Consider the following 27,458-nt stretch of genomic DNA (forward strand, 5'->3'; position numbering starts at 1 on the left):
ACCCTTATTTTTCCCTCTTCCTCCCCTCAGAACCTCCAGTGGCCATCGCCTCCACATCAATGATAAAAGATCTTGCATTGCTAGAATCACAATAACTCTCTAGTAGAATACCAGTAAGTCTACACTAGTCTGTCGTTCATTCCCCAATCCTGAGGATTCTGGGCTGGTGATGCTCACTCTGCCTCTAAGTGAGAGGGGGCTTAGATCCCATGGGCCAGGTGGATGGGACTGTCTTGCTAGCAGTTGCACACTCTCTCTGGTCCTTGGGAAGTTTGTTGTCCACCATCATCTTTTTATTTGTCCTGGGTGAGTCCAATGAACTGGAGAGTAGGTGTTGCAGCTCTGTTGAGATTTTGTTTAAATTCTGAGAATAACACAGACTAAGTATATTCACCATGGTTTAATTTTTTTCCCTTTTTTTAGGAGGTACTGGGGATGGAACCTGGGACCTTATACATGGGAAGTAGGCACTCAACCACTTGAGTTATATCTGCTTCCCTGAATTTTAATAAATTTAACTTTAAATAAAGTTTTATTACAAAATAAAGAAATATACAAGGCCCTTTCCTCTACCCCCCACCCCCCCAGTGAGTTAAGGTGAATATTCTTGTAACTAACAACCAGGTCAAGAAAATAGCACATTGCCAGCCACCCCAGGAGCTCCTTGAGCCCCAGCCCAGTCTCAACCTTCTTAACCCTTTCTTGTTCCTCAGAGTTTTTATTATTCTGTCCTTTTTAGTTATAACCTCCTTGCATTTTAATAGCTTAATCATCCAAAATTGTATCCTTAGAAAACCTTGTTTATTTGGCTCATTATAAAACTTTGATATATCTTTAACTTTCTTTGAATATTCTATTATCAACAAATATACTCCTAGAATTCTTTTCCTGGACTGAACACATAGAGGACATGAACCTGTTTTTGGCACTGCCTGTGCTTTAACGACCTCTCTTTGCTCTCCACTGGATACAGAGAGGCTATGAAATTCCTCCAATTACTGAGCTCACAAGTGGACACTGTATTCCAGGTGCACTACACCAAGGGGAAAACAGAACAAGTAGACCTGCTCACATTTTCTAAAATATGTTAGCAAGTGAGAAACATTGTCTCAATTTAAGCTTTGGATCATGTGAGGTTCCAGGAAGTTTTATTAGAAATGCCAGGAATTATATTTTTTGTCATTAAATGTTGTGAACCCAAATATAAGACTTTCATTTTGACTTTTTTTAAAAAGAAAACACTTTCCAAGGTGATTTCAGCCATGGGTCTTAATTTTTAGATACTATTTTGAATTTACTTTAAAAGTGAATGTGATTTAAAAACCGAGACAAAGCTTCGGACGTGAAGAAATAGATGGTAAAAAAGATGCATGTGCTATATTTTAATTGGAGCTTAGTTCTTCATTTCTCATTGTGTGGATTGCAGGCCCAGAAATATAATCCTTTTGTCCTATAAATTCCTCTGTGAAATATGTGAAATATAGTAGAGATGAACCTAGCCATGTTTAGACATAACTTGGATGTATACAAATATGTGGAGGGAAAATTAGGAACATTAAATCTCACAGCTGTATAGAATTGTGTAAAAAATAAAAATATATTTCATAGATATTTTATTAAGTATGAAGAGGTATTAGCTCTAGCCAACCAATGTCAAGCAGCAAAAGGCAATATAAAAATCAGTAAGACCCCAGAATCTGTGATTTTATTAGAGCTCAACCTTGGTCACTTCTTCAGTGTATGAACTTGGACAAGATAATTAACTTCCTCGAGTCTCATTTTCCTTATCTATAAAATTGTTATTTTGATAAAACCTGCTTGATAGAATTGTTGTAAGGATTAAATGCACAATGTTTGGCATTCAGTAATTTCAAAGTCCACTAACTGCTCTTGCTGAAACTTGCTGATAGCACAGTAAATTATACATATTTATTTACATATTGCCTTTCACTTTTTTGCTTTCGTGTTAGGCTGAGGCCAGTGTTATTCATCATCCACTTTCTATGCTGTGTCTTCTTCCGTTGGAGATTATAGAGAATACTTAGCACATATAAAAAGATAAGAACATATTCATATTTTCATGATAGAAGAATTCATAGCTGCTATGCTCTCATGTAGTCCAAACATACCCATGGTTTCAATATGAAGATTCGTCATTTCTCTAAGACTGTAAAGAAGTCCTTATTTCACGTGAATGTTGGAGAAATACTAGCTGTGGGCTGGTGGAAGAGTTGAAGTAGATTTGGTTAAACATGATTTGTAGATTATTTGTATTCCTTTAATATCTATTCTTGTTAGACTTACGTATAGGTTGATTTCTGTCTATTTAACAAGGAGTGCACTACATTGGTAGTTGTGTACTCAAAGAATTTTTAAGACAAAATATTTATGTACAGCTCTGAAGGCAATGGCCAGTGGCTTAGACCTTGGGGACTGCTGTCCCACAGAGGATATTAAACAAATCCTTGACTATGGCCAGAATTCTATCCAAATAGCAATTTTGTGAAAAGTTCTCCTAAGAAATTAGGATTCACCTTCTCTTTATTAGATTTCTTCAATGGGAATTAATTTCAGAGAAGAATTTAATTAATGATTATATTAAACATTGCTGAATTGGGAAACTATGAAATAAACCATATCTGTAAACATTAAGACACTAAATGGAAGCATGGTTTATTTAATAGATATCAGCAAAGTGGAGAGACACAGGCAGTTAGTTCTGTAGCTGTTCTGTCCATAATGCAGAAAATATTGGGTTGAAAAGAAATCTGTGGCCCTTAGGGGTAGTCAAAAGATGAGTAATTGTAATTCTAGGTTCATGAATCACATCATTTTTCATTACTAATTAATTTAAAAATACTGTGAACACCCTTGAGACTTCCACTCAGCTCAAGGACTGGAGCCTTACAGTTCTAAGTTGGTCATGCTGGATTTTGAATTTTGGCCTGGGTAGAGGTCAGGTGTGGTCGAAGGGAAAACCAGGCCCCAGAGAGAGGGGGTGGCCATGAGGGGTCGACCAGAAGCACGTTGGTCTGGGAGGCGGGGGGAGGAGGCGGAGCTCAGCCAGCAGGTGGGGAACGCACAGCAGGGCGAGAGGGACAAGGCCTTGAACCTCTTTTGTGGTCTGAGGGGAGGTGAGCAGGTTCCCTGGGGAGTCAAGGATTGGTTAGTTTAAGGAAAATGGCAAGACCAGGGCAAGGGGTTGGGTTCTGAGGGTGGAGGGACGGTGAGCTGTGGGTTTGGGTGTGGCATGTGGGTGCTGTGGGTGGGAGCTGCAGATGTGGGTGTGGGCTCCGTGGGAAGTGACGCCCCCGCGCTGAAGAGCTGCTCATGAACCAGGACGTAGGTGGGAGCGTAGGCCAGAGGTTTAGCAAAGAGAGGTGGACGCCAGGGCAGGCAAAAAAATTTTTAGTAATAACACTTACCAACAACTTCCAGCTACCACATGCCTCTCCACTCTCCCTCTTCCTACCTGCCCCACTGGGGCAATTGCCATCTTGAATTTGTATTCACCACACACTTATTTTAGAAAATAATTTATATGCTAACATGCACACTTACAGACATGAATGCCTAAATAACATGTATTTTAAGGATACCATTTTATACGCTCTTCTAGGACTTTCATTTCTCACTTAACACTTTCTTCTAAGAGTCACTCAATATCTTTTGCGCGCTATTGTCTTTTAATTTTCATTTTTGGGTAATACTCTGTTATGCAACCATGACAGCTATTGTATCTGTTACCATGTTGAGCATGTGTGGTGGTTACTCTTGTTGGCTTTATGAAAGCTGATAGAGGAACATTTTTTGGGTGTGTCGGTTGGAGCGCATATGCAAGAACATCCTTAGGGAAATACTTAGGGGAGGAATTTCTGCTTATGAAGTCTTTAAATATTTAATTTTACAAACTCTTTTCTCTAATGGTGGCTGTATTGAAATTTACGCCCTCCTAGTTATGTGTAATAGATCTACATCTTCTCCAAAACTGGGTGCCTGGTGTTACAGGCTTTAAATTGTCACCAACAAAGAGTGTAGATTCTGTCTAACCGTGTCCATGGTCTTCATTTCCTTAGTAACTACTGAGGTTGAATATATCTTCATATCGTTATTGCAGTAGATAATTACCTTTCTTTATAAATCCTGTTTGTAGAATCTGACAATTTTTCTATTGCATATCTTGTCTTTTTTATCTTATCAATTCATAGGCCCTCTTATTTTTACTTGCTTTTAATTCTTTTTCTCTTATGTGCCTTGCAAATATTTTCTCTAAGTTTATTGCTTGACTTTTTATTTTAAAAAATATTTTTTAAAAATCTTGATGATCAGAAGTTTTCAATTACATAGAAGAATTTATTAGTATTTTTTTTCTAGGTGTTAAGAAATCCTTCCCTATCCCAGAGTCAGAATGATATTATTCTGACTATAATATTCCTAATATATTATAGGAATAATATATAGGATATTATAAATAATATCCACCAATTTTTTCCCCAAATTCTACTCAATTTATTCATTTTTTAAAAAGATATTACATTAAAAAAATATGAGGTCCCCATTCACCCCCAAAACCCCCACCCCACCACTCCCCCCACAGTAACACTCTCCCCCATCATCATGTCACATCCATTGCGTCTGGTGAGTACATCTCTGGGCATCGCTGCACCCCATGTCCCGTGTTCCACAGCATAGCCCACACTCTCCCACGTTCCATCCAGTGGGCCATGGGAGGACATACAACATCGGGCAATTGTCCCTGGGGCACCACCCAGGACAACTCCAAGTCCCCATAATGCCTCCACATCTCTTCTCTTTCTCCACCTATATTATTTCCTAAAAGTTTTAAAATTATATACTTATTCCTTGCAGTTAATTTCTGTGTATGGTTTAGGGTATGCATCTTAATATCATAGACTGTTAACCAAACTGCACATTAATTTATTGAAATATTTTTTTTCTTTGTTGATGCCATGATACTTCTTTCATATATCAACTCTCTAGGAGTGTGTTTATGTGTGTATATGTGTCTGTGTGTGTTTGTCACTATGTAGGTATGTTTCTGGTCTTTGTATACTGCTCCATTGCTGAATTTCTCATTGCCTCTTCCAATACCATCTTGTATCAGTTATTATGTATTTGTTACGAGTCTCAGTATCTGATAGGGTAGGAGGCTCCCTAAATTCCTCTTCAGAAGTGTCTTGGCCATTTCCAAACCTTCGCCAATCCATAAATATTATGGCCTCACCTTATCGAATATCAAAAAAGTCACTTTTCTCTATTGCTATTGGATTGGCACCATAGATCAATTTAGAGAGAACAGACATTTTTATCATATTAAATATTTCTACTTTTAAAAATTGTTTTTCTTAATTTTAAAACTTTGATTATCCAAGGAAGAAGAGAGCATTTTCCCATAAGTTCAGCCAACTTGTCCCAAGGTCTCTATTTGGTGCTAGGTGTCATGGGAGATTAGGATGGGAGTTGACTTTGATATTTCAGAATTTGACAATACAGTATGTTTGATAACACACCTAGATGTCTTCTATTCTCAGTTGTTTTAATAACAAAGAATTCACTAGATGAGTAATTGAAGGAACTATACTAGAGGACTGAGAATGTCGTGCACATCACTCTGAAGAATTCTTTATTAGGGCGTCCACAGCCCCCTATATTGAACACTCAATACATTACTGCCAATAAGACATTTTTAGATTTCACAATGTTCATTTATTGAGGAGATTTAAGGCCTGTGTAACTTATGATATATACCTGAAATAAAATAGAAGTATACTAATTGTGCAGATTTATACATATATTTAGGACCTTTGCTAAGTGAAAACAGTTTGGAAGGAATTTTTTTTTGTCTTTATATATTTTCAGTCTGTCATAATGTGTGACTATACAACGTTTCACACTTGAAGCAGTTTTGTGGAAATTTAATATGCCTGAGTATTCTGATGCAGGATCATTATGAAATGTTTCTAAGCTGTATTTATAAGTCAAATATATTTAAGAGTTTTTCTCTGCAAAAACAAAGCAGGTAGATATGCATGAAAAATGATGTCAGTCCAAGAGTCTGTTTATTTCCATAAGAGTCAAATGATATAAAATAGATTTCATATGGATATTTGGATTCAAGGGTATTGAAAGTCAATTGATTTAATTGGATTTTTCTCTTTTTTAAAAAATGTTACATTAATAATATATAAGAGGTTCCCATATACCCCCCACCCCCTTACCCCACTCCTCCCATATCAACAACATCTTTCAACATCATGGCACATTCATTGCATTTGGTGAATACATTTTGGAGCACTGCTACACCACATGGATAATGGTTTACATTGTAGTATACACTCTCTCCCAGTCCACCCAGTGGGCCATGGTAGGACATACAAAGTCCAACATCTGTCCCTGAAGTACCACCCAGGACAACTCCAAGTCCTGAGAATGCCCTCACATCATATCTCTTCTTCCCTCTCCCTACCCTCAGCAACTACCATGGCCACTTTCTCCACATCAATGCTACATTTTCTTCCATTACTAATCACAATAAATAGTTCCATAGTAGAATATCAGTAAGTCCACTCTAATCCGTACTCTATTCCTCCATCCTGTGGGCCCTGGGATGGTTATGTCCACTCCACCTCTATTTTGAGAGGGAGCTTAGAGTTCACATGGATGATGGATGCAATTCTCCTGCCTGCAGTTGTAGGCCCTCTTGGCTCCCTGGTATGGTGGTTTACCTTCTTCACTTCCCTGTTAGCTGGCCAAGGTAAGTCCAATAAACCAGAGGGTAGGAGTTGCAAGTCTGCTGAGGCTCAGGGTCTGACTGTCACATGAACAGTCCAGAGATTCAGGTCTCCTGAGCATATACCAACCCCAGTACCAACCACACATTCAGTAAACAAAGACAGAAGAGGCATGTGAAGAAAGGTCACATCTGAATCGAACTCCATCACACTCAGAAAGACAAACTTCAAAGTAGGGCCAACAGACATGGTACTGAACTCCAGAGCCATCTTCCATGACCATAGAACCTATGGGTCTCTGTATCCCTCAGGGGAACCAGTGCCTGGGGTTGTATCTACTTTGACTGTCTCTGGTATCCTGCTGAGGCATGAGTAAGCATGATCCCTCTGATGACCTCCCAACTCTTTTTTGGAGACTCATAGCCATATAAAATCATGTGTCCTTTCTATTTCCCCCTTTTATTCAAGGTCAAAAAACAGTTTTTAACAGCTGATATTACATGTAGACTGAGATATTCTGCTGGTCTGAGCTGACCCTTTATTCAAGGTCTTTTTCTAGTTACATCATCAGCTGGTGCTTAGTAGTAATCCCTTGGCACCAGGGAGGCTCATCCCCGGGAGTCATGTCCCATTCTGGGGGGAAGGTAATGCATTTACATGCTGAGTTTGCCTTAGAGAGGCCACATTTGAGCAACATGGAGGCTCGCAGGAAGTAACTCTTAGGCACTGTGCAGCTCTATGCCTAGTTGAAATTTCAGGCACACAGGCTCCTAAGCATAGTCATCAATATCAAGGGTTCATTATTGGACCGTCCTTCTTCATTGGTCTTTGCCATTGCACTTAGGGAATTATTGCTTTTCCATTGGGGAATGTGATAGAGCTCCCCTGGCTAGGAACTCAGCCCTTCCTCAGTTGTCATTTTTAACTGTAACTATTATGAAAATTTCCAAAATTTTTTATATTCTTTGTATAGATGGTCTGGGGAACTCTCTCCCAACCATGTGCCCCCCCATTAATAACACCCCACACCAGTGTTCCTCCCCTGCCTTAGTTGAATTTCTCTGTGGTCCAAACCTTCTTGGAAAATGAAGCCTAATGTATCGCCAAGTTCCATTAATAGTAAAATGGAATATAGTGATGGGTTTGAAGGTAGTTATAGAATACATACTAATTTAGAAAAATTAAATAAAGTAAAAAAATTTGAGGAATGAAAAAATGAAAAAGCTTTGTTTTTGACATTTTGCCTTTCATCACTGCAATAGGTGTTGTCCTGTAGGTACAGTGGCAAGGCAATTTCTTTAATTTCTTCCTCAGTGTCTACCTCCTTTCTTTTTTTTCTAATTATTAAGTTTGTCTTCACAAAAGTTTTAGATCACAGTAATTCACATATACAATATAGGGTACTCCCATACATTGATTTAATTGGATTTTGGGGAGAGCTGACTTTCATTCATAGCTACTTGATTACCTAATGGATGATGCTATTAGAAGAATTAAGTAATACACACATTCTTTCTTTATGATATTTCTTTGCTAAAGCTAAGAGTAGTTCCCAAATATCGACCATGTACAATTCAAACACTAGATGTTTTACATAGTGTCTCCTACACAGTAGCATTCTATACATATTTATTTAATAGTGTTTAGTCTGGACTGTATTTATCAACCTACTTTTGTTCCCTGAGGCAATTTACTGATATTCTGGTGTTTCATTTCCAGTGCTCTGCCACTCTTTTTTTTTTCCCTAAATCTTCTCCACCAAATTCAGATCTTAGAAAATATTAAAGTTCAACCTATGTTCCATCTACTTCATGAACCTGTTTCCACTTCCTTTAAATGAGAAGATCACTCACTTTTCAGAAGAGCCTTTGCACTTGTATAATAAGTGCTAAGTCATTTACTAGTTAGAACTGGATAGTTTGGTGACGTCCTCTAATTATATCGGTAAAGGTGATAGAAAGCTGGTGATGGTGCTTATATACCTAACCTTCTGTCTTTATTTATAACTCAGGGAGCAGGAGGCACAAAGTTAATTTTTTTCTGCTGGTCAGATTTGCTGTAGGCTTGTGCTAGAACTCTGGCCTCCAGCCTGAACCTGGCATGACCACACTCCCATTTGGGAAAGTCCTTGTGTCCTTCCACACTACAGGTATCCTTTCCTGTCCATTCTGGATTGTTTTAGCTCATGTGAAAGATGAGATAAGGATAGTAAGTCATTTACAAATCATTATGTTGAAAGTAAACTGTAAATCAGCAGATGAGGTGACAGGAAAAAAAGAAGGTCATCAGTAGGTGTTCAGGAAGCCATTTCCACACATGATTCTGCAAAATGTGACATGTTATATACACTGATGTATAATTAATAAGTATATGTTTATATTCACATTCTACTCTCATTAAATGGTAAACTATCTGTGAATCTCAAACCAAGTTTATATTGCATAAGACCATCTTAATCTTCATTTCAAATTTAAGAAAATAAAGGCTTAGACATATGTGTTTTTTTCCCCCAATGTAAGGTACATTTGGGATTTACGTTGTGATCTTCATATCCTAGTTAATGTTTCACTCTTTCCCTCCCCTATCAATTTGCAAGCCTTCAAGAATATTGACCTGTTACAGGCAGACTTCACACTAGATAAGTAGAGATTCTGTGCTAAATTCTCATGAATGCTGGAGTGAGAACTCGGTCAGAAAAGCAACCTTTCTTTAAAGAGAAACATTTAATTTTCATTGTTATTACGTACTATTATCACTTACCTTTCAAGCCATATATCATTCCACAATTTGAGGTCAGGCTGAATTTCTTGATAATTTTCATAACTCCCAGGCAGTACTGATTAGCTTATAGAAGCTCAATGAATTTAAAGGATTTATTATAGTGCAATGGTCTGAGTGTATACATTTAATTCAGAGAAGTAAAGGTGAGGTTAAGTATTTGAAATACAGTTTAATTGGCAGTCCAAATGAAGAAGAGATTCAAACCAATGAAAAAATAAAACAAATACACAGCAAGACAACATTATAAAATTTAATGCTCTCCTAAGAGTGTATTATCATTATATTTTTGTTGTAATTTGATTTTTGAGGCTATAAAATAACTTAAGATATGTAATAAGCTTATTAGTTATAAATTGTATCAAGAGTAACAGCAAATTTTCCATAATGGGATGGCCAAATTGTGTACATCTGGGCTTACTTCTCCTGTGAACTTTATGTGGGCTGGAGAACTGTGTCTGAAGGCAACTCTGAAAGTACTATTATGTGGAAGATAAGGGCATCCGCAATATACCTCAAATTAAATATATTTTATGTCAATCTTTATTGTTGTGAGTGGGAAAGTAAATAATTATCCTGTGACTCCTCCCTCTTCCCTTTTTAAAAATTATGAAGTGAGTGATAGGGGGGAAAATATTGGTATTTTCAGATTCCAGAAATATAGCTTCCTACATTTTTCTAGATTGATTACAATGACTAAGTAATGGGGTCTTTTCAAGAAAGTTGTTTGATGACAATACATGAAAATTAATTCAGAAGTCATCATATTTTCTAAAAAAAGATAGATATATCACAAAAATGGAAATATAAAGATTTACCCATTTTAGGAATTCCATTAGATACAAATAATACCACGTTCTCAAAATTCACATAAATTGCATGATTCCCTAGCTCCACGTCAAAAGCTTACTAATTCAAAACTGGCTATAATTTTCTTCCATCGAAATTCCAACCATCAAGGCATAACTGTTTCATGAATACATGAGAAATGGACGACTGCGCTGTTACCTTTAAATCCTTTTAATTAGTGTGCCTTTTCTCTTCTTTATATCATGATGAAGAAACAACTGACTTAAATAACAATGACCCTTTGCTCAAGTTATTGATATCAGGTTCACTGGAGGAGGAATGAAGTGTTTCAATTATGTCTCATAGATTGCATTGCCCTGCACCAACACACATGGATGCCAAGATGGCATCACAAATATTTTATATACCAAATAATTGTTTGGGTATTATTACTTCATATGCAAATGAAAATGTTACTGATAATCCCAGCATAGTAGTCAAAATAAAAACAGAAAACCAAATCAGTTTCTGTGAGGCTTTATAATAAGGCAAAGCATGCAAGTTCATATTTATACTCCTTTTATATTTCCAGTATAAATAAAAATTTCTAATGACCCATTTTCCCTGAAGACATGCCAATAATTAGAGGCATAAAAGAACTAAGTTTGTAGACGTGAAAGTTTTGTTCACAAGAGAAGAATTATTTTATTTTATTTTATTTTTTGAGGTACAGGGGATGGGGATTAAACCTGGGGCCTTGTGTGTGGGAAGGCAGTGCTCAAGCACGGAGCCACATTGGTTTCTTCATTTGTTTGCTTGTTGTGTGTTATTTTTAAAATTTTAGTGGGCACTGGGAACCAAACCCAGGACCTCCCATGTGGGAAGCAGGCACTCAAACAGTTGAGCACATCCACTCCCCCACAAGCATTATCATAACTGATCTAGATATCAATAAAGCTGGAAGACAATTGGAAAGTGTATTTCATTGCCTTAGTCACTCTAATATTTTCCATCACTTCCAGTTCCTCCTCATCTTTGCAGCTTTGTGCTCCACCCTCATCAGGTTTTTCAGTGCATCCTTCATGTCCTTGTTCCTTAAGGTGTAGATGAGAGGGTTGAGACTTGGAGTGATGATGGTGTAGAAGAGGGTGAGGAACTTGCCCTGGTCCTGGGAGGTACTGTTACCTGGCCGCAGGTACATGTAGATAATAGTTCCATAGAAGATGGACACCACGGTGAGATGAGAGCCACAGGTATTAATTGCTTTTCGTTGGCCAGCTTTTGACCTCATTCTCAGCACAGCTTGGGCAATGTAGCCATACGATATAAGAATAAGCATGAGGGGGGTAATGACAAGGAAAACACCTAAAGCAAAAACAGACATTTCAACGGTTGTGGTGTCTACACAGGCTAATTTGACCATAGCAGGCAACTCACACAAGAAATGGTCCAGAATATTGTTTCCACATCTAGGCAAATCCAGAGTGAGTGTACATAAAACTACAGAATTGGCCAAACTAATGCCCCAGACCGTGGTAATCATCCTGAGGCACAGATGAGGGCTCATGATGACCAAGTAATGCAAGGGCTTACAAATGGCCGTGAAGCGGTCATAAGACATCACTGCCAGGAGGAGGCACTCCGTGCATCCCAGCCACATGTAAACGTAGAGTTGAACGATGCAGCCCCCCCAGCTGATGCTCTTGTCAGGCCCCCACAAGTTGACCAGCATCTGGGGGATGATGCTGGTGGTGAAACATAGATCCAGGAAAGATAAATTCCTGAGGAAGAAGTACATTGGTGTGTGGAGATGGGAGTCCAGGAGTGTAGCCAGAATGATGGCCGTGTTACCCACTAACGTGATTAGGTAGAAGATGGTGACAACTCCTGAGAGCATCGCCTCCAGCTTGGGGTGATCAGCGAAGCCAAGCAGAATAAAACCATGGAGAGAACTATAGTTGCTTTGGTCCATAATCCTTTACTGCCTAAATCCTAGAATGAGAAGGACAGTGAGTAAGAGGAAGGAAGAAGAAGACGGAAATAAAGGAGGGGAGGGAGGTGGAGGAGGCAGTGGAAGAGAAGGAATTTGTCAATGCAGATTACCAAAAAAAAAAAAAAAAGAATGAAATATATATCTAAACAGAAAATGCATGTTAATTTTAAAAATCAATGGATACAATAGAAATTACAGTCAAGTAATCTTGAATTTATTGCAGATTCTTTTATGGTAATGAGTTTAATATTAGATTTTTAATTTTATCTAGTTGACCTTGGGAATTCATTCTTAAACTGAGGGTCTGAAATTTTCTCACAAGGAAATTATAGTTTGGAATATGTAACTTGGAATAGATCTGGTTGTAAAAGAATGTGATTTTTCTATCAAGCTACTTACTTGATGTATTGAACATTTTCTTTTACTTGGTCAGAGAATTCACCTATAAAATCTATTTGGCTAATGTCAGAATGAGGAAAAGAGTCCTTTTCTTTCACTATTTCTTAGTGAATAGCACCTTTGATCTGCCAGTTTTTTACGTAACTGCTCTTGGCACCTGCAACTCCCTCTTCTCCAATATCTAACTTATCACCCAAATTGGTCAGTTTGAATGCAGAAATATATGTTAACTATCCTCTCATTTTAAAAAATTTCTACCACCAATATCCTTACCCAAAATACTATCATTTCTCTTCTACATTCTGGCAATAATCTATCCTTGCGTCCATTCTTATCCCTGTACATAGTTACTAGATGCAGGCAGATCACATTGTCCGTGTGCTTACCACTTGTCCGTGGCTTTCCAAGTCTGATTCTCTAGGATGGCCTCCGTGGACCTGCATGATTTGGCTTCTTCTCACCTCACAAAGTACTTTACCTGTATCTACTCCTAGCCATCTCTCAGTATTTTGACATTTCAAGCTCTTTCCCACCTAGAACCCTTGAAACCTTTTCCTTGATTTGTAAATAATTCCTACTTATTCTTTAGGCCATTTCGTAAGTGTTTCTACTTAAAGAGGAGTTTCCTGAACCCATACTATCCTTCTGTTTAATTCAAAATACATTTTATATATGGGGAACTCTTACAGGTTCCAGTACCACATGGAGCTGAAGAGGTTGGGTAGAGATTCTGCTTACTCTTCATCTCTGCCAGTAATTTGGGTTTTGATTCCAGGCGGGGTATGTAGACACTTCAGGGCTAGTGTCCTCAACTGTGAAAATGGGGACAATAAAAGTCTTAAGGACAGAGTGAAAATTAAATGAATAATGCTTGAACATAGTACATCTCAATAATCGTAGTTATCATGTTATTATTTGAAGAACTTGTAATCATGCACCTGATGTTTGTTCAACATCCCTCCAACCTAGTCTATCTGCTTTAAGAGTGCAAGACACAATATCTATTGCCTTTCTACTCTATCCCAAACATCTAAAGTAGTCCCTTAAAAATACATTATTTTTGAATAGTTGAAAATTTGTCTCACTGTGAATAATGATTACAAAAATCACTTGACCTTATTAGTTAGCATTTTCTTTAAATTAAAATTCTAATGTGGTTCCTTGTGAAATTAGCTGAATGAGGTGCTGAAATGTGGCAAATGAATGGGAAAGATGGGTTTTATCTCTGTAGTAAGAAATACCAATTTATTCAGTTTGTTTAAGAGTAATTTAAAACACTAGTCTCTATTCAAAGGATTAATAAGCTCAGCATTCTTCAGTAGTTTGATCCAAAAGTACTTCCTTTAGATATACATGAGCATATCAGAACTGTTGAAGTATTTAAAAATTGAACAGATTTTCAACAATCCAGCTTCACAGTTTATCACTGAAAATAGAAGGAAACTTCTTACCATTTGAAGCAAAAATGACCTCTAGAAAGGTTCCATTAAAACATATCTAAAAGGAAATATATGATTAAAAATCAAACGTGTGTATAAATGTAGTGCAAAAATTGTGCTTTTTTTTGTTATGCCTTTTCAAATATGGTTCTTTACCATTACAAAATATTTACTTCAAACTGTGACTATGATTTAAAAGTGGACACATTCACTACACTAATTGAATGTACCAGTCGACTTAGGCATCTGGTGATTTCTTCAGAATTTACTTTTCAAGAATCATGATTTTTGACCAAGCTAAGTAGAAAGCAACAAACAACCTCTCTGAATTGTATAGCAGCCTGTCATATACCATTAGAGTTCTGATATGTCTGAACAGGGGTGTGAGTAAATAATTAATGCTTATTTATTTTGACAGACATGTTGGTGTTTGTATTCATACCTAATTTCTGAATAAAACAGGACTTCAGTTAAAATTACATGGAAACAAAACTGAAAATTATTTTAATTCCATGCTATTAATTCCTTGATCATTTTCATTATTTCTACAGCCTTCAAAGATTAATCCAGAAAAAGATAAAAATCTTTCTATTGAAAAACTGAAATAGGAAATCTTCAGATAATTTTTCATGCACACTGTTTAGAAACAGATCTAAAACATCTTGAGTCACTTCAAGCTCCACAATCTTAATGAATAAAGGACATATTTCAATTATTCTTTTCTAATTTTATATTCATTTTCTTTTTATTTCTGCTGGACCAAGATGTCTGAAATTACAAATCAAGAAATACCTTCTTGTCCTCCTCTTATAACAGAAATCTTTTAATCTTTCCTTCCTAATATAGTTAGAAAGGGGGATTTCTCTGCAGAGATTTACAATATTTATTTACTCTTAGACTTCTTAAAGGAAAACCAGAAGAACTGGGGCATACAGATCTAAGTTCTCTTTTTTCTATTTCCCCAAAGTTGTTTTTACCAACCCAAGTACACTATTTTCCAAGTGATACTAAAGATTAATGTTGAAGTGATCCAGAGAGAGTTCTTTGTCATCTACCTCTTGGTCAGCGTAGAGCCTACAGTGGAAAACGCAGGTCCTGGGAAAGCATTTGTGCTCCAGGGCTGAGGCTCTCTCCTACTGTCCCTGCAGTGACACTGTGAGAACTACTTTTCTCGAAGTGTATTAAGGTACAAATTCTCCATAGGACTCCTCCTCCTTGAACATGTGACTTCAGGTGAGCTCAGGTGAGGGAATCTAATCTGTCACAAGTTTCACTGTTTTCTGGCATTATATCAACCTGTGAATAAGTCTTGAGCGAACATTACCAGATAATAAAATAAGATAATAAGGTAATCAGATAATTCAAATAAGAATTAAACAAAATTTCACAACTTTGACTGAAAATCCAGGTAATCAAGCAAGGTTATCTTCACCACTGGGACTGCCTCCAAGTGACCCACTAGAGTAAACTGCTGTGGAATAAGCCAGCTGATGAAATGGTTGGATAATGAGACCACCTCCTGCTATTTCACAAGGACAAATTCAGTAGAAGCATTATTCAATATGAAGAAAGCTAAAGGACAGGGAAATTAGAAATGTACTTTCAGATTTTTTTCTGTAGATAGTGAATGTATTACAAAGAAAAAGGCTTTCCTTAATTAAGTGCAATTCCAACCCTAGAATTATAAAATAGATTGACTCTATAAAATAATCTCTTACCATTAATGGTATACATTGATTTTGGAATTAAAACTTCTCTGAGGAGTCCAATTCCATCTGCCATGACCATAGAACCGTGGGTCTCTTTATCCCTCAAAAGAACCAATACCTGGGGTTGTATCTACTTTGTCTGTCTCTCAGACTCTGCTCAGTTGTGGATAAGGGCAGAGGGGACCTCTTTTCACAAGACTTCCATGCTACTTTATAGGAATTGTAATAGGTGCTGGGGTTTAAGATATATTTAGGGGATTTGAATCTCTGGACTGATAATATGACACCCAGGCCCAGAGCCTCAACAGACTTCAGCTCCTACACTTTGATTTATTGGACTTACCCCACTCAGCTAACATGGAGGTGAAGAAGGTCAACCACCACACCATGGAGCCTAGAGTGTCTACAACTGAAAGCAGGAGGAGTGCATCCAGTATCCATATGGAATCTAAGTCCCCACTTGTCATAGATGTGCAATGGACACAACTAATCCAATGTCCACAGAGAAAATGTGGAATGGGTGTGGGAAGGGTAGCTATGGTGGCTGCTGGGTTTGGGGAATGGGAGGAAGAGATGAGAGGTGGAGCTGGTTTCGGGATGTCGAGTTGTCCTGGGTGGTGTTTCATGGACAATTACGGGACATTGTAGATCCCCCCAGGGCCCACTAGATGGAATGTGGGAGAGTGTGGGCTATGATGTGGATCATTGACTATGGGGTGCAGTGATGCTCAGAGATGTTCTTACCAGGTGCAATGGATGTCTCACGATGATGGGAGCAAGTGTTGCTGTGGGGGGAGTGGGGGGTGGGGGCGGTGGGGTTAAATGGGACCTCATATTTTTTTTGAATGTAATTTTTAAAAATAAATAAATAATTAAAAAAAACTTCTCTGAGGAGATATCATTTAAATGAGGCATGTCTAATATTTATCTCTGATACCCAAGGTTGATACAGTTGTCTGTGATAGATAAGACACTCCATCTCCAAAACTCTAAACAGTAAGGTAAGGACCATAAAATTTATATTTTTATTTGGTGCTAGCATGTCTTCATGATGATGATCACCATTGGTGATTCAAATACTTCAGTGCCCAAGACAGTTTCTCTGCAGTCTTAGAGGTCACTATTTAAACCTGAGATCCTGGAGCAAAGATTTGTTTTTTGATCAGCTGTTTTACTTTAATTTTTTTTTGTGTTAGAGAAATTGTGTATTGAGCATGATGTTTTAAGAGCTTCCTTGAATTAAAGTTATACACCACCAATAATTATTTTGATAAAATACATAAGCCCACATTGACTCATGACACTTTTTTTATTTAAAATTTTTATTGATATTTATTGTTTGTACATGAACATATATAAACACTAAGTATATAGCAAATGTGAACTTACAAAACATGCATGCATATCATCATACAGGGGTCCCCTATATCACCCCACTACCAATACCTTGCATTCCCCCCCAAGATGACTCCCTTGTCTTTTTGCTCACTGTCTGTTTGTTTCTTCTTTAGGAGGCACCAGGAACCAAATCCAGGACCTCCCATATGGGAGGTAGGTGCTCAAATGCTTGAATCACATCTGCTCCCTGCTTGTTTTGTTTTTGTTCTCTGTCTGCTTGTTGTCTTGCGTGTTGTCTGCTCATTGTTTGTTTGTTTGTTTTTTCTTTTTTTGTTTATTGTCTGTTCCTTCTCTGTTTCTTCTTTAGGAGGTAGTAGGCATCAAACCCAGGACCTCCCATGTGGGAAGCAGACTCCCAACTGCCTGAGCCACATCCGCTCCCCCTATGCATTGCTGTGAAACATTTGTTACAAACTATGAAAGAGCATCATCAAAATATTACTACTAATTATACCCAATATCTTATATTTGGTGTATTTTTCCCCAAACCATCTGATTATTAAAACTCTGACTTCCTTCTCAGATTGTGCATTACTAGTGTATAGAAATACTGCTGATTTTTGTGTATTGATCTTATATCCTGACACTAATGAAATAATTTTTTAGCTCTAGCAGCTTTGTTGTTCACAACTTCTGTATTTAAAAATATATTTTAAAAAGCCCTGTACATATTACCTATTTGCTATAGTTCATGAGAGAATGTTCTCATATTTGTTATGTTAACCACAGTCCCTTTTCTACCACCAGATTCTCTGTGTTATACAATCCCAAGCCTTCTACAGTCCACTCAGAGTGTACACTCAGTGGCTCTCATTTTCATCATAGCTTTGTTCTCTCATCACCTCAGTCAAATTTAGAATTTCATTATCTCAAAAGAAAAAATCTCATGCCCCCTTCTACCCCCATAGTGAATTGGTTTAATATCTTCTTGCCATTCCTGCAAAACTATTACTGTAGTACTGTTAACTATCATCTATAAGGTACATTAGTTGTAATTGCCCCATGTGTCACAATATTTTTAATACCTATTGGAAAGAACATTCTTACATTTTACTATTAACCACAATCTTCATTCACCACTGTAATTACTATTATTGTCCCTAGATTATATTCTAGTTTCCTTTCAATTGACATTGACATCTGTAATCTACCCCTTTCAGCCACAATCACATATATAAATCAGCAATTAGCTATACTCACTATAATATGTTACTCTCAACTCTATTCATTTCCATACGTTCGCAACAAATGTTATTAAAAATTCTACATACTTAAAGCATCAGCTCCCTTTCTCAAAGCACATTCTATTTTCTAGTAACCTATACTCTAAAGTTTACCTCTGTGAGTTTACTCCTTGTATTTAGTTCATATTAGGGAGACTATACAATCTTTATCCTTCCATGCCTGGCTTATTTCACTCAACATAATGTCTTCAAGGTTCATCCAATTTGTCATGTGCATACTGGTTTCATTTCTTCTTACAGCTGAATAGTTTTCCATTATGTGTATATCCCCTAAAGGGCTGATGGGCACTTGGACTGTTTCCATATTTCAGCAATTGTGAATAATGCTGCTATGAACATTGGTGAGCAAATGTTTGTTTGTGTCCTTCTTTCAGTTCTTCTGACTGTATTCCTAGTAATGGGAATGCTGGATCATACACAAGTTCTATATTCAGCTTTTTGAAGTGCTGCCAAACTGCCATCCACAGAGGCTGCACCATTTTACATTTCCACCAACAGTGAAAGAGTGTTCCTGCTTCTCCACATCCTTCTCAGCACGTGTAGTTTTCTGTGTTTTAAATAATGGCCATTCTAGAAGATATAAAATGGTATCTCATTGTAATTTTGATGTGCATTTCCCTAATATCTTGTGAGGTTGAGCATTTTTTCATGTGAATTTGGGCCATCTGTATTTCGTCTTTGGAAAAATGTCTATTCAAGTATTTTGCCCATATTAAATTGGGTTGCATGTCTTTTAAAAATTTTTTCATTATTTTAAAAACTTTTATTCATTTTTCTTAATTGTATTTTTTGAAGATACATAGATCACAAAAAATGTTACATTAAGAAATGTAAGAGGTTCCCATATACCCCACCCCCCCATCCCCTACACCTCCCACATCAACAACCTCTTTCATCATTGGTGCACATTCATTGCATTTGGTGAATACATTTTAGAACACAGCTGCACCATATGGATAATAGTACATATTGTCATTTACGTGTTCCCCCAGTCCATTCAGTTAGTTATGGCAGAATATACGTCCAGCATCTGTTCCTGCAATATCATTTAGGACAACTCCAAGTCCTGAAAATGCCCCCACATCACATCTCTTCTTCCCCCTCCCTGCCCTCAGCAACTACCATGGCCACTTTTTGTTTGTTGTTGAGTTGTATGATCCCTGGTATCAAACCTTTATTGGATATGTAGTTTCTGAATGTTTTCTCCCATTGAGTAGGCTGCTATTTTACTTTCTTGATAAAGTCTTTTGAAGAACAAAAGTGTTTAATTTTGAGGAGCTCCTATCTATATATTTTTCCTCTTGTTGCCCATGCTTTGTATGTAAGATTTAAGAAACCACTGCCTACCTCAAGATCTTGAAGAAGTTTCCCTACATTTTCTTCTAGGAGTTTCATGGGTGTAACTTTTCTCTTTAGGTCCTTGATCCATTTTCAGTTAATTTTTTTATAAGGTGTTGGATAGAAGTTATTTTTCTTTCTTTTAGACATGGATATCTCATTCTCCCAGCACCATTTGTTGAATAGACTGTTCTTGCCCAGGTGGGAGTGTTTGACAGACTTGCTACAATTCACTTGACTATAGAGGTGAAGGTCTACTTCTGAGTTCTTGATTTAGTTTCCTTGGTCAATCTCTCTGTCTTTATGCCAGTGCCATGCTGTTTTTAACACTGTAGCTAAGTAATATAATTTAAAGTCAGGAAGTGGGAGTCCTCCAATACTGTTCTTTTTAAAGACATTTTTGGCTATTTGGGGCCTTACCCTTCCAAATGAATTTGATAATTGGCTTTTCCATTTCTGCAAAAAAGGCTGTTGAGATTTTTATAGGGATTACATTGAATCTGCAGATCAGTTTGTGTAGAATTTATATCCTAATGATATTTAGACTTCCAATCCATGAACACAGAATGTCCTTTCATTTATTTAGGTCTTCTTTGTTTTTTTTAGCAGTGTTTTATAGTTTTCTGAACACAAGTTCTTTGTGTCTTTGGTTAAATTTATTCCTATATATTTAATTCTTTTAGTTACTTTATGTGATTTTTTTCTGACTTCCACCTTAGAGTTCTCATCAGTAGTGTATAGAAATACTATTGATTTTTGCCTTTTAATTTTGTATCCTGCCAATTTGCTGAAGTCATACATAAGTTCTAGTAGCTTTGTTGTGGATTTTTCAGGATTGTCTAAGTATAAGATCTTTTTGGTGAATACTGAAAATTTTACCTCTTCCTTTCCTATGCGGGCGCCCCTTATTTCTTTTTCTTGCCTGATTGCTGCAGCTAGAACTTCTAGCACAAAAATGAGTAACAGTGATGACAGTGGGCATCCTTGTTTTATTCCAATCTCAGTGGGAAAGCTTTCTGTCTTTCACCATTGAGTACAATGTTAGGTGTGGGTTTTTCATATATACACTTTACCATGGTGATAAAACTTCCTTTTATTCCTATCTTTTGGAGTGTTTCGAGAAGGAATGCTGTATTTTCTCAAGTGCCTTTTCTTCATCAATAGAGACTATCATGTGATGTTTCTTAAATTTATTAATGTGGTTTATTACACTAATTGATTTTCTTGTGTTGAACCACTCTTTCATACCTGGGATAAAATCCACTTGAAAGTGGTGTGTAATTTTTTAATGTGCTTTAGGATTCGGTTTGCAAATATTTTGTTGAAGATCTTTGCATCAATAGTCATTAGAAAAATTATTCTGCAATTTTTTTGTGTGCTTTCTTTATCTGGCTTTGGTATTAGGATGATGTTGGCTTCATAGAATGAATTTGGTAGTGTTCTTCCTGTTCAAATTTTTGGAAGTGCTGGAGAAAGATTGGTATTAGATTATTTTTGAATAATTTTTAGAATTTACCTGTGATGTATCTGGTCTTGACCTTTTCATTTCTGGAAGATTTTTTTTTTTAACAAGCTGGGAAAGTCAGTTTATTAATTACCTCTGTTTTGCCTATGTATTTCTTAATATGTTTTTAAAAATTATTTTAATGAAATTTATCATTCATACATGAACATCCATAAACAATAAGTATATAGTGTAAGTAGTGAACTTATAAAACAAACATGCATATCATCATACAGGACTCCCATACACCACCTCATCACCCACAACTGTCATTGTTGTGAAATATTTGTTATAACCTATGAAAGAACATAGTTAAAATATTACTACCAACTATAGCCAATATCTCACATTTGGTGTATTTTCCCCCAACCCATCTGGTTAATTACATCCTATATTAGTGTTATATGCTTGTTATAGTTCATGATAGAATGTTCTGATATTTGTTCTGTTAACCACAGTCCACCTTCCACCACAGGATTCACTGTATTATGCATTTCCATGCTTTTTACAAATCAATCAAAGTGTATATTCTATGACTCATATTCATCACAGAGTTGAGCTGTCATCACCTTAGTCAATTTTAGGACATTTTCATTACTTCAAAAAAAAAAATCCCATACCTCTTATACCCCCATTGTTGTGTCACAGAGGTATACTCTGTATAAGTAATAGGAATTGAATGTAGGTTGAAAATTGGAACTGATGACTAATGTATGTAGAATTTTTAATAAGGTTTATTTTAAAAGTGTTGAAATGAATAAAGTTGATGGTAATACATTATAATGAGTATAACTAACACTGCTGATTTACAGATATGATTGTGGCTGAAAGGGGTAGTCTGTGGATGTAAAATTTAATTGAAATGAAGGTAGAGAATAATGAATGGACTGTTTAACATAGTGATTTTGGTGGTGAATGAATATTGTGGTTAATAGTATAAGAATGTTATTCCTTTATAAAGTGTTAAGTACATGGTAATACATAGGAAAATTGCAACTAATGTGACTTATGGTTGATAGTTAACACTAATAATGTAATATTTTGCAGCAAGGGCAAAGAAAATGTTATATCAGTTGAAAGTTGTTTTTTTTTTTTTCCCCAGAGGAATACTGTGTAATGGATGGTGCTAGGAACCATATCACCAATTTGTATAGTATCTACAAGTGACATGCGTGGTATAAGCTGAGTTTGCTGATAAAGCATATCCAAAAGGAGCCAGAGAGGAAGAACTCTGCTGATGCCTGCCCAGCATTGAGGGAGGAGAGGAAAATGTAGTCAGGAAGTAGTTCAAGGAAATTGAATATAGGTTGAGAATGGGAGCTGATGCTTAATGAATGTAGAAGCCTACCATCCTAGAATGATGCTTTCCTGTCTTCATTTCTTCATGGAGCCTGAGTGAAACATACAAGCTCATCTTAGACCCTCACACTAACTCACCAAATAAACTTCACACTTGAAATTTGACTTCCTGAATGAGCTTCATCACTAGGAAAAGAGGGGGAGAGTTTCTTTCAAATGAACTTTATTTTTAGAGAAGTTTTAGATTACAGAAAAGTTACATTGAAAGTATAGGGATGTTTTGGGGAGGTTTTTAAAAAAATATTTTTATTTTTAAAGATGCTTTAGATGACATAAATATTACATAAAAATATAGGGGATTCCCATACACCCTACCTCTTCCCACTCCTCCAATTTCCCCTATTAACAACATCTTTCATTAGTGTGGTACCTTTGTTACAATTGATGAATATATGCTGAGCATTGCTACTATGTTATATATTTTACATTATACTGTAGTTTACACTTTGCACTGCACAATTTTATAGGCTTGACAAAATGTATAATGGCCTGTATCTGTTATTGCAATGTCATGCAAGACAATTCCAATATCCCTCCAAATGTCCCATGTTACACTTATTCTTCTCTTTCCCTCCCTTTCAGAACCTCTGGAGGCCACTGCCTGTATACCAATGATACACATTCTTCCATTGCTGGAATAATAATGTTTACTTTAGTCCATAGTTGCATTCCCCCCTTATGCTTGTTCATTCCTCAATAGTGAAGGTTTTGGGATGGTGATGCCCACTCTGTTCCTGATTGAGAGGGGACTTAGATCCCATTGGGCAGATGGTTGGAACTGTCTTGCTTGCAGTTGTGGATACTCATTGTTTCTTGGGATGGGCATTGCCCATCATCATCCTTTTGTTATTTGTCCAGGGCAAGTCCCTTGAACTGGAGAGTAGGTGTTGCAACTTTGCTAAGATTCAGGGCTCAATCAGTATATGAGAGATGGAAGATTTAAGTCTCTGGGACATATATTTAATGAGTATAGTGCTAATTATAGGTTCAAATAAAAGGGGAAGAAGAGACATATGTAGGGAAAGTATAAATGGGTCTAACTCTGTTATATTGGGGAGCATATACTCCAAAGCAAGGCCCACTGCCAGAGTGCCAAATTCCTGAGTTTGTCTGTCCTGCTTGTAGTATTTAGATAACTCTAGTGCCCTCAGGAGACCCACTGTTTGAGGCAATGTTTACTGTGGCAGTTAATGAGATCCTGCTGAGACATGCATAAGCATAACCTCTGGAATGACATCTTGACTCATTTTTAAATCTCTTAGCCATAAACCTCATCTGTATTTAATATTTCTCCCTTTTGGTCAAAGTCTTTTTCGAGACGCATTGCTAGTTGGTGCTTGGTAACAATCCCTTGTGCCAGGGATGCTCATCCTTGGGAGCCATGTCTCATACTGGGGAGGAGATAGTGAGTTTATATCTGAGTTTGGCTTAGAGAGAGGCCATATTTGAGAAACAAGGAGGCTTTCAGGAGGTAAGTCTTAGGCAATGTATAATACTAGGGTAAGTTTCAATTTCACAAGAACAAAGTTCACAAGTACAACATCAATATGAAGAGTCTGACATAATGGTCTGTCCTTTATTAGGTACTGCCCATGTACTCAGGGGATTCTTGCCACTCAATTAGGTGACTGTGTCAATCTCTTTACTTGTGATTGGTTTATTGAGGTCTTCTAGGGTCAGTGTAGTTTGTTCATGTATTTCTAGGTATTTGTCCATTTCATCTATGTTGTCTAGTTTGCTGGCAAACAATTGTTCCTAATATCTTCTTATGATCTCTCTTATCTGTGGGATCAGTGGTAAAGACCCCCTCTCATTTCTGATTTTGTTTATTTGCATCTTCTTTCTTTTTTCTTTGTCAGTTTAGCTAAGGGTTTGTTGATTTTTTTTATCTTTTCAGAGAATCAACATTTAGTTTTGTTGATTCTTCTTTTTTTGTTCTCAATTTCATTTATTTCTGCTCTAATCTTTTTTATTTATTTCCTTCAGCTTGGTTTGGTATTAGTTTGCTGTTAGTTTTCTAGTTCCTTTGGTGTACAGTTTGTCTTCAATTTTGGCTCTTTCTTCTTTTTTTAAAGTGTAAATATTGAAGGCTATACATTGTTCTCTCAACACTGCTTTGTTGTATGATGATACATTGTACATGTTTTAATGTGGATGAATTCTTCTCATCACTGAGCAATAAAAGTTATGATTTTCTGCTTCTGTATGATAATAATCATTGTGTTCTACATTTGAGAGATAGTATAGTATGATCACTAGATGGATATATTCTGGAGCCAGATTTCCTGTGCTCAAAACCCTCAAATCTGCTTACCAGCTGTGTGAACTTAGGAAAGTTACTCATCTTCTGGTGTCTCAGATTATTATTTTATATAATAGCAGATAGTAATAGTACCTACTTTATGGATTAAAATGAGGATTAAATGAGTTTAATACATATATAATATTGTGACTGTGTGTTATGGAAAAGCATTGAAATATGTATTAGTTATCAATTTTTCAATCAATGGAATGTGGCTGTATGATGCAAAATTCTTCATTTATATCAATTTGCAGAGAGCTCACATTGGTATCTGACAAAATATCTAGAAACATTTTCTCCTTTCAAACATTTCTTATGATTACATATATATGTGTATATAAACTATATGTAGGTATAGGTATATATGTATGTATATATTCTCCAAAAATTTTATCATTAATAATGATGATAATAAGAAATAAGTCATTTAATGGCATGATTTTGCCTTTCAAAATTCTAAATATCTGCATACTTGAAATGCTGTGCAGAACTGGTGAAAAAGATGTTTGCAAATCTTTGGAAATGAATAGAGATGGTGAAAGCACATCATAGAGTTTGTAACTAGCAGAGCTATTAGATAGGTATGACTGGTTGAAAGGGTAAGTCTAAGATCATGTATATAACTAGAAGGAAAGCTAAAAATGTAAATGGGACTGTGTAACATAGTGAAATCTCATGTAAAATACAAATGTGGGTGATATTGCATACATGACTGTTTTTACAAAATAGAAACACAAATAAACTAGAGAGCTGGAAACAGAATAGCAGCTATGTACAGCAGGGGAAGCATAGAGAGATTGAGAGGTGATGAGTTTTTTATTTATTTGTTTATTATTATTGAGATAATGGAAATGATCTAAAATGACTGAAGTGATAAATGCACAAGTATGTGATTATACTGAATACCATTGATTGTACACAATGGGTGGATTTATGCTTCACTAATATGAGCCAGTAAAATTGATTTGTTAGAAAATGATCCTCAATATGCTTAAGACAGATAAAAGAAAACACAGAGAAAGAACTAAAAGTTATCAAGAAAACAATGAATGAACAATATGAGAATCTCAATAAAGAGTAAGAAATTTTAAAAGGAACCAAACAGAAATATTAGATTTGAAGGTCACAATAACTGAAATGAAAAATTCCCAGAGGGTAGAGAGTATCAACAGCAGATTGGACATGGCAGAAGAAAGAATCAGTGAACTCAAAGACAAAACAATGGAAATGATTCAGACTGAGGATCAGAAAGAAAAGAGAAAAAAAGTGAACAGTTTAAGAGACCTGAGGGATACCATAAAGCATTCCAATATATCAGGTTGTCAACTGGAGAAAAAGAGAAAAGGATGGAAGGGATATTAAAATAGTGGCAGAAAATGTCCCAAATTTAATAAAGAATATGAATATGTATCTCAAGAAGGCCAATGAGCCACAAACAAGATAAACTTGATGGAAGCAAGCCAAGATACATAGTATTCAAATTGTCAAATGGCAAGGGCAAGGAGAGATTTCTAAAAGCTGCAAGAGAAAAGCAATGTGCTATGTACAAGGGAGTCCCAACAAAATTACATGACAGTTTCTAATCAGAAACCATGGAGACAAGAAGGCAGTGAGATGAAATATTTAAAGTACTGAAAGAAAAACAACTGCTAACTAAGAATTTTATATCCAGTGAGACTTTCTTTAAAAAATGAAGGAAAGAGTAAGACATCCCCAGTTAAAAAAAAGCTGAGGGAGTTTATCACTACTAGCCCTGCCCTAACAAGCAATGCTAAAGGTAGTTCTGAAAGGAAAGGACATTAGATGGTGAATCAAAGCAGTATAAAGAAATAAAACCTCAAATAAAGGTAACAATATGAGTAATTATAAAGGTCAGTAATTTCGTACTGCATTTTTTGGTATTTAACTTCTACTTCTTGCTTCTTATATGTTCTGAAATACAAATGCACAAAAGTGGTGATAAATTGATGATTTTGGACGTGTATAAATATCTAAATTGTAACATGTACAACAGAACATTAGGGAGATGGAGGAATAGAGGAACAGTGTACATGCATACTTTTAAAATTAAGGTGGTATCATACATGCTTGCTATAGATTTGGGATGTTAAATATTAGTTACATAAAACCACATATGAAATACATATAAAGAAAAATTATAAAGGACTCAAAATTGTACAATGCAACAAATAAAATATATGTGAAGGTAGGCATTAATGGAAGAATCAGGGGACAAAAATGTATAAAGATTATGGTGGGAAAATAGTTTAAATTGCATTTGAACTTTGTATGATCTCTTCCCTAGTATTGTTAATGTTGCACCTGTTCCCTATTATTGTAGAGGTTGCAGTTGTTCCCTATTATTATAGATGTTGCAGTTCTGATAGCAAACAGCTGCTTGATAGTTTCCACTAAATATGGGGTGGAAACTAGGGTCGAGATTCTCCGGGCCCC

At 36.3% G+C, this 27,458-nt stretch overlaps 1 protein-coding gene across 1 annotated transcript; it reads right to left on the reverse strand.

Moving 5' to 3' along the window:
- Positions 1-11,331: 11,331 nt before the first annotated feature.
- LOC101411246 (olfactory receptor 2W1-like) lies at positions 11,332-12,291 on the reverse strand. The gene has a single exon (XM_004468800.3). The coding sequence runs from the start codon at positions 12,289-12,291 to the stop codon at positions 11,332-11,334; it is 960 nt and encodes a 319-aa protein (XP_004468857.3).
- Positions 12,292-27,458: the final 15,167 nt, after the last annotated feature.

Source organism: Dasypus novemcinctus, chromosome 22 (genome assembly GCF_030445035.2).
Source record: "Dasypus novemcinctus isolate mDasNov1 chromosome 22, mDasNov1.1.hap2, whole genome shotgun sequence".
Lineage (NCBI taxonomy): Eukaryota > Metazoa > Chordata > Mammalia > Cingulata > Dasypodidae > Dasypus > Dasypus novemcinctus.